Below are 9,263 nucleotides of genomic sequence, written 5' to 3' on the forward strand. Positions count from 1 at the left end.
ACCGATGATAGCCTTTGCTGGAGAGGCTGTGGAGGAAGGGGTACCCTCATCCATTGCTGGTGGGAATGCAATCTTGTGCAACCACTTTGGAAATCAGTGTTTCGGTTTCTCAGGAAATTTGGGATCAACCTACCCCTGGACCCAGCAATACCACTCTTGGGAATATACCCAAGAGATGCCCTATCATATGACAAAAGCATTTGTTCAACTATGTTCATAGCAGTATTATTTGTAATAGCCAGAACCTGGAAACAACCTAGATGCCCTTCAATGGAAGAATGGATGAAGAAAGTGTGGAATATATATACACATTAGAGTACTATGCTGCGGTAAAAAACAATGACTTCTCGAATTTTGCATGCAAATGGATGGAAATAGAAAACACTACCCTGAGCGAGGTATAATTATTTTTCATTTACAGTTTTTACCTCTTTTCCTGGAAAGCACTGTTTATGTCAATACCAATCAATAAAAAGTGGTTGCCCAGAGTGCTCTGTGGGACAAGACAGAATCCACATATACTTAATGGTCAAGTGGTCTAAAAGTTCTGCAATCAATAACAATGTTGACCAGAAGCATGGATGTGTGCTGCCTTTTTGTCAAACCTGCATTGCATTATTTGTTCAGATCTCATTATTTTCTAGTGCTTGTCTTAGTGTAAGTATAACTTAAAAGTAACTGTGTTGTTATTCTAACACTCTAGGTTTAGCGCTCCCAATATTCTTCTTCCTTCCAGCAATGTTTCTAGCAATACACTTTGATCATATACACTTTCATTAGTAGTCAAGTTAATAAAATTGTGTGTGTGTTGGTCTGAAATTGATTTTAAAATCATAAGAATGGGGTTGGTAAGATTGCTCAGTGGTTAAGAGCACTGATTTCTCTTCCAGTGAACCTTGGTTCAATTTCTAGACCTACACGATGGCTAACAACCACCTGTAACTCCAGTTCCAGTTTATACACACTCTGGCCTCCATGAGAATTAGACGTGTTTGTGGTGTATATACATGCAAGCAACACCCATATGTATAAAATAAAATAGTAATTAAGAAAGAAAAGCATTATAAGATTAGTTTTGCTTCACAGATATTTTTAAAGTCCTGGGTCAATGAACTTTGATTAACTTAAATGGCATTCTACATTTTGAAACAAATTATAATCTAAATAAATATAAAATCGAAAAGGAAACTCAAATACTTTATGTTGATTTTACTTATTATTCTTCTAACATTGCATAGATACCTCAATTTTACACTTGTTACCAGCTTTTAAACACTTAGTTTTAAGAGCTAAAGGTCTTTGTCTTCCCTAGTTACATAAAAATTTCAATGGGTTATGAATTCCTAAGTGTGAACTGATTGCTGTCTGAGTAACTTAAGAACTAGTAATAAAGGTACATGTTTTAAATGACTGGATAGTTACCCATGGTCTGATTCAAGAACATCTTAGCTATGTTAATTATTTGCAAGAAATAAAAATATGTCATAAGTTCTATGGTATCATAAGTACTGTGATATAGTTCATAATTCATTGATGACTGCTAATTTTAAACCATACATGTTATTTCATATGTATGTTAATAAGACTTAAAACGTTTTTGTGCTGTCAAACTGCTCAATGGGTTAAGGCAAATGATACTGTGTCTAGTTACCTGGGTTTGACCTCTGGGTCCTATGTTGTATAAGGAGGGAACTAATTTCAATACATTTTCAACTGACTATTTTATTTATAGTAAAATAGAAAGTACATTTTTTAAAAAAAGTAAATGAATTTAAACATCCACAATAAATTTTTATTGTATGTTTTCTTTGCTAACAATTTGGCACTAGACAGTTTAAATTAAAAATATTGTTTTTTACACATAGTTGTGATTATCTGTTCAAATAACTAAAGACAAAGGATACAAGCACTGTATAAAACCATTGTGCTTCCATGTATAGAATTTTTCAAGTTATTGACATATTTACTTTTATTAGTGTTATCAAAGATGGATTCTATTTCCTACACACTATTAACTACTAGTAACCTTTTTATTATATGCCCATTTTATTATTTAACCTGAGAACTATGCTTGTATGTGATGTGCATACATGTAAGCAACACTTATATGAATACAATAAAATAGTAATTAAGAAAAAAACTTTATAAGACCAATTTTAATATTTTGATTTTTTTCAGTATTTCTATTCCATGAGTGATTTCAACTTTTTTAATTTTTGCAACATCATATATGCATGAATTCAAAGTCCTGTGCTACAATTCTTTCTAGAACTTGACTACAATTTCATAGTATTCATAGTGTTATCTATCCTATTGTTTCTTATTTATGTATTCAGTAAATGCATTAAGCATCTTTTGTACTTCTGCCAAAAGGAAAATGAATACATCTGGTATCTGTCTCTTTATTTATCTTGGAATACTTTCTCCCTTGTTTAGTGTTTGTTGACTAAGGTTTCTGTCTTACCAAGTGCTGCAACCATTCTGTCCCAAAGAAACACACAGAGGTCTACATTAATTATAAACTGGTTGGCCTATTAACTCATGTTGCAAGGAGAGGTGGGCCCTTTGTTTGTCCCGACGCCTGGCTAGCTTACACCCAAAATAACCACACAGAAACTGTATTAGTTTAAACACTGCTTGGCCATTAGCTCTAACTTCTTTTTTGTCTAACTCTTACATATTAATTTAACCCATCTACATTAATCTGTGCATAGCTACGTGGCTGTGGCTTACCAGTGATTATTACCATTGTCCGTCTCAGTCAGAAGATCCATGGCAGCAGCTCTCTCTCTCTCTCTCTCTCTCTCTCTCTCTCTCTCTCTCTCTCTCTCTCTCTGCCCTTCTTCCCAGCATTCAGTTTTGTCTTCTCCGCCTACCTAAGTCCTGCCCTATCAGGCCCAAAGCAGTTTCTTTATTCATTAGCCAATGAAAGCAACACATGAACAGAAGAACCTCCTACACCAAACTCAGGCTTCTTTTTAACTAATTTTTACATCTTAACCCATAATTCTTGTCTGTGTTAGCCACATGGCTTGGTATCTTTATCAGTGAGGCATTTTCATCTTGTTTTCTCTGCATCTGGGTAATGAGTACAGGTGGAGCTTTCCTCTTCCCAAAGTTCTCCTGTTCTCATTGCCCTACCTCTATTTCCTGTTTGGTCATCCCATCTATACTTACTGCCTGGTCACCCTCCCTATACATCCTGCCTGACTACTGGCCACTCAGTGTTTTATTAAAATACAAGTGACAAATCTTTACAAAGTACAAGACCATATTCCCACAGAACTTACCCCCGTTTTTTTTTTTAAAGAATTCTGAATCTAATCACCCTTGTTTAACTTTCTTCCTGACCATTATCCATAACAACTTTTAGCCAACACTCCAAACAAAGAAAAATATCTATAGTCTATTTTTTTTGAGAATGTGGGTATAGTTTTCTAAGCTATTTCCTGCTGATTGGGGGCACTGATAATCTTATGGGGACTTAAAGAAAAGTTAGAATTATGATCAATTCCTGACTGGAGTATCCTGTGAGACTTGATCATCTCAGGCAGCAGTACTGAATCTGTTCTGGATGTAGAACTCAGACATCTGGGCCATCTGCTCATATGGGAGAATTTCCCAGAGGGTCTTCCTTGATCAAATCTGATTTTTCTTTGCCCAGATTGGATCCAGAGCCTCTAATTTCCTGTATAAACAAAAGCAAAATCTCTTCTCCAAAGTAACATATCTTTTGACTAAAATTTTGAAGTCACAGTATTTTCAAAGTGTATATGTTCTATTAATCCAGCAGCATTTATAATCAAATGTCTTTTAGCGTCTGTTGTTTCTTCCTCAGCCATATTATTTTTCTTTTTTTTACATATACACATTTTAATAATATAACTTTTTAAAGATGCAGCTATTTTTAAAACTGAGACAAAATATGATAAAAAAAACAACAAAAAGTATGTTTAATTAACTGACAACATAGAAAGCTGGTAAAGAAACGCAGGTGAATGTGGTCAGGTAAGAATTAGAACTGAGGAGCTCCATAATCGTCTGGCATCCGTTCAATGTTGTACCTATGGTTAGAAATGTACATGATAGGAACTCCAGGGATCTTCCGGATTCTTCGTTTGAGGTCCCGATCAACTGTAGCCACAATATAGCATTTGTGCTGAGTAACTCTCTGTACCAAGCAGTCATCAGCATAGGTTCCTTTGTGTGTGCACAGAAGTTGGTCAAATCGTGGATCCTTGGCGATTCTCAGTGCCACTAGGTACTTCTGGCCCAATTTCTCAATTTCAGCCATCACACAATCAGTTATACAAGGGATACACTTGGCGTACAGACAGTCCATCATGGACTGCAGTAAGTCGAGTTTGGCTTTGATGGAAAAGTTGATGAAGTTGGTATCAACAAGGATGTGGTATGGTGGACCCAGCTGTGTATTGTACTGGAAGAATAAGCAGGAAGGATGTTGGTGGACTTCTCTTTCCTTCAGCGCACTTGGATCTTTCTTCTCTTTCTTTTTAGGCTTTAATCTATCCTTTTCTTTAAGTCTCTCATCTCTGAGACTAAGCATTCGCTTCATGGTCGCATATCTTCTTGTTTTCTTTTGCTTCCCCATGTTCACACTGCACTCCTATTGCTTCCGGAATCACCCATATTATTTTTCTTTTCTCTCCCAAGCACACATGTATTTTTTAAAATACTGTAAGCCATTTAGAGGGTTTTTTTTATCTGAATCTATATTTACTGTATATCTCTATTTTTCTGACCACATGAGTTTTTAATTTGCTAAGTGATATGGCTAGGATTAATACTGTGGCTTTGATGGCTTGATCCACTCCATTCCTTAGCTTTCTGAGTGTCTAGCCCCATGGTGAAGGTACTGGCCAGAGCAGGGAAGTGCTGTGGGTCAACGGTCTTGTACTTTGTAAAGATTTGTCACTTCTATTTACTAAAACGCTGATTAGCCAATAGATAGGCAGGAAGTATAGACCAGGCAACCAGGTAGTAAGTAGAGGCAGAGTGACCAGGCAGGAAATAGATGTGGGGCAATGAGAACAGGAGATTTCTGGGAAGAGAAAATCTTAGCATGCATTTGTCACTCAGACACAGAGGATATAATATAAGAATGCCTCACCAATAAAGGTACCAAGCCACTTGACTAATACAGACAAGAATTATGGGCTAATTTAAAATGAAAGAATTAATTCATAAGAATCCCTAACTAATAATAGGTCAACCAGTTTAAAATCAATGTAAGCCTCTGTGTATTTCATTCAGACTGAATGACTGTGGGATCAGGCAGGACAGAAAACCTCTGTCAACACGTATTTTTATTACTACTGTGAGATTTTCATGCAATGCTTACCCCCAGTTCTTTCCACCACTCTTCCCATATGTGTACCTACCCCTCAACTTCATGTCTTCTTTTTTCTCAATCCTATTTTTGTTGAGTTATATTTGATTTCTTCTACATTAGTCTTTAAAGCTTTCTTATAAAATATTACAAATAAAAATACCCTAAAAGTAATAAAATAGATTAAAATATATTATAGATTAATAAATATTAAAAAGAAAGTATAACCAGGCAGTGGTGGTGCAAGCCTTTAATACCAGCACTTGGGAGTCAAAGGCAGGCAGATCTCTGTGAGTTTGAGATCAGCCTGGTCTACAGAGCTAGTTCCAGGACAGGCTCCAAAGCAACAGAGAAACCCTGTCTTGAAAAACCAAAAGAAAGAAAGAAAGAAAGAAAGAAAGAAAGAAAGAAAGAAAGAAAGAAAGAAAGAAAGAAAGAAAGAAAGAAAGAAACTATAATATACATACAATTTGATTCTGTGTCTGTTCCTTCCTTCATTTCCTCCAAGATGTACTTCTTTTCCATACTTACCAGACTTGTGTGTTTTGTTTTTTAAGTCTTTTGAGTCCAATTTGTGCTGCCGATATCGTTTTTGATGTGCAGTCATCTTCCACTGGTGGTGTCATCTTACCAGGGGCTATGTTCTTAGAGAAAATTTTCTTTTCTCAGTCACTATCAATTGCCAATGGCTCCTCATTTATGGGTGGAACTTCACGCAAAACTTATTCCTGCATTCTGTTTCTTGATCTGACTTGTACTTGCACAGATCCTATGACTACTGCTACAGTATCATGTGCAGTGTGCGCTCTGTGTGCAGAAGATATGCTTCCTTGTAGTCTTTCACAACCTCTGGCTTTTACATACTTTATGCGATCTCATCCACAATGATCTTGGAGCCTTTGGAGAAGGGTATGGTATAGATTTTCTTTTTAGAATTATTCCAGCTTCTTTTTCTGAGCTAAGTCAGCTGAGGGCCTCTGTATTATTTCTCATCTACTCCAAATAGTATGAAGTCTGAAAGATCATTAAGAGTCAGTGTGATACTGTGCTCCTTTAGAAGACTAATAGTATCAGATTACCACTAGGGTCATTTTTAGTTAGAGCCTAACTAATGCTTCTTAGTCTCATAATGGTTTTCATTTTTTGGAGTGAAACTAAAATCCAATCAGAAAGTAACTGGTTACTCTCATGATGCTTACGCCAATATTATACCAGTGGGTATGTCTTGCCATCCAGTCTTTATTGTAGCTTGCAGGGTTTAGAGTTGCATGACGATGATTACAGACGTATCATACCTTTTTCCTCTAGTAATGTACATAGACTTTTCCAGCACTATGAAAGCTAGGCATTAGAGATGAAATTTCTAGGGTGATTTCTCCATGTTCTATGACTTAAATATGTTATATTTTCAGGTATAGGCCTATATCATCAAGTTCTGGAGGTAAACCACAAGCACTGGCAGTAGCCTATAAAGTTTGTGAGTCTATGAGATATCAATGGCCAGCAATTTCAATAACACTGGATTCTTTCTTTTTCTCCTGTAATGTGTGGCCCCAAACCCAGGTCTTCCACTTGCTGTTCTATCACTAAACTATACTCCTACAGATGCTTGTCCACCCCCCCATGTGGAAAAGCATTCACTATTTTTACTTTGCTTGGTAATTCATTTTCAAAAGATCAGTGGCAATAATGCATTTTGATAAAAACTGGGAGAAATAGTGTATTTTCGTTTTGTTTTCTTTATGTCACCATATTTGCTCTTTTTTCAGGGTAAAATGGAGATAATTAATTTTAGTGGTAATTAAGGAAATTTTAAAGTCTCTGGTCTGCCTTAGGTTAGGCAATGTTGTTTCTGGAAAACAGCACATGAGTAGTAAAATTTGTTCTTAGTTGATAACACAGAGAAGTATTTTGTGAGTGTAGACTATTAGTACAGGTGCTCCTTTTTGCTCTGTTATTTTCATCATAGAAACAGATTCTGAGCCAGGCTTTCCATGCAGAGACCTTATTAACTAACACTGGTTTCATCAAGCTCATCTCTGACTGAGCGGGAGACCAGGAGGCTGTACTGAGATGCAGTTGCAGTCCACAGGAAGGGAGAGTTGTCATAACAGGGGTTCTTAGATGTGTGTTCTCTCTAAAGGGGTGCAATCTTTCTGAAGAAATTATTTTCTGAAGAAGGTCATTTCTGAGATAGTAGGAGTTCCTAAAGGGAGTATAAAACAATATACCACAGTGAACACAGTGAACACTGCTCCTTTATTTATTCTGTTTTCAATATTTAGAGATATGAAAGTATTTGTGCACTGTTTTCTTTTTTTCTACAAGAAAAATGCTGAAATATGAATAATATATATTTCATTATAAATAAATTTTATTATTTAATAAAGTCCCAGTAATAAGAAGGTATAGTAGTTTGAAAGCAATTGGCCCCCATAAGCTCAGAGGGAGTGGCAATATGAAGAGATATGGCTTTGTTGAAGTAGGTATGGCCCTCTTTGAGGAGATGTGTTACTGTAGGGGTTGGCTTTGAGGGCTCGTAAATGTTCAAACCATACTCAGTGTCTCAGATCACTTCCTGTTGCCTGGGGATCAAGATGTAGAACTCTCTGCTCCTTCTCCAGCACCATGTCTGCTTGCATGTTGACTTGTCTTGCAATGATGATAATGGACTAAACCTCAATTAAATGTTTTCCTTTATAAGAGTTGTTATAGAGACTGTTCAATGCAAGAATTAATTCAGCAAGCTAAAAAGCAACATGATAATATTACAACCCAGTGGTCATACAACAGGAAGACTTGATAATGCTAACCCAGGAGAAGCAGAAGGAAACAATTTTAAACATAACTTTATGAGGATGATGGAGACCTTTAAAGAGGAAATGGAAAATTCCCTTAAGGAAATGGAGGGAAAGACAAATAAAAAATGGAAGAAATCAATAAATCTCTCAAAGAAAACTAAGAAAAAGCAATCAAACTGGTGAAGTAAACAGTTCAAGACTTGAAGACTGAAATAGAGGCAATAAAGAAAAGAGAAACCAAGGGATCTCTGGAAATGGAAAATCTGGATAAACTAACAGGAACTACAGAGGCAAACACAACAAACAGAATACAAGAAATGGAAGAGAGAATTTAAGGTATTGAAGATACTATAGAGGAAATAGATTTGAAGGTCAAAGAGAACATTATATCTAACAAATTTCTAACACAAAACAACCAGGATATCTGGGACACCATAAAAAAAATCTAAGAATAATAGGGATAGAAGAAAGAGAAGAACTCCAGCTCAAAGACATAGAAAATATAATTAACAAAACTAAAGAAGAAAACTTTCCCAACCTAAAAAAGAATATTCCTAAGCACAAGAAGCTTACAGAACACTGAATAGACTGCACCAAAAAAAGTTCGCTCACCATACAATAATCAAAACACAAAACATATAGAATAAAGAAAGATTATTATGAACTGCAAATGAAAAAGGTCAAGTAACATATAAAGACAGACCTATCAGAATTGCACCCAATTTCTCAGTGGAAACCATAAAAGCCAAAAGGTCTTGGACAGATGTACTGCAGACACAAAGTTTTCAATCACCATTGATGGATAAAACCAGATATTCCACGACAAAACGAGATTTAAAAAAAAATATCTTTCCTGGGTTTTTTGTTTTTCCATATAAAGTTGATTATTGTCCTCTCAAGATCTGTGAAGAATTTTGATGGGACCTTGATGGGGATTGCATTGAATCTATAAATTGCCTTTGGTAGAATTGCCATTTTTACTATGTTGATCCTCCCAATCCAAGAGCAAGGAAGATCCTTCCATTTTCTGGTATCCTCTTCAATTTCTTTCTTCAATGCCTTAAAGTTCTTGTCAAATAGATCTTTCACTTCCTTGGTTAGAGTTACTCCAA

At 35.9% G+C, this 9,263-nt stretch overlaps 1 protein-coding gene across 1 annotated transcript; it reads right to left on the reverse strand.

The window, feature by feature from the left end:
* Positions 1–3,973: 3,973 nt before the first annotated feature.
* LOC126503892 (rRNA-processing protein FCF1 homolog) lies at positions 3,974–4,640 on the reverse strand. The gene has a single exon (XM_050145869.1). It carries the CDS (start codon positions 4,610–4,612, stop codon positions 4,016–4,018), a length of 597 nt encoding a protein of 198 aa, XP_050001826.1. The 5' UTR covers positions 4,613–4,640; the 3' UTR covers positions 3,974–4,015.
* Between the last annotated feature and the right edge of the window lie 4,623 nt (positions 4,641–9,263).

The sequence above is a fragment of the Alexandromys fortis genome, unplaced genomic scaffold (assembly GCF_014885135.2).
Source record: "Alexandromys fortis isolate MF-2015 unplaced genomic scaffold, M_Fortis_MF-2015_v1.1 scaffold_34, whole genome shotgun sequence".
Lineage (NCBI taxonomy): Eukaryota > Metazoa > Chordata > Mammalia > Rodentia > Cricetidae > Alexandromys > Alexandromys fortis.

Coding starts and splice junctions, on each gene's coding strand:
- LOC126503892 (XM_050145869.1), bottom strand. CDS start 4,612: ATGGGGAAGCAAAAGAAAACAAGAAGATATGCGACCATGAAGCGAATG.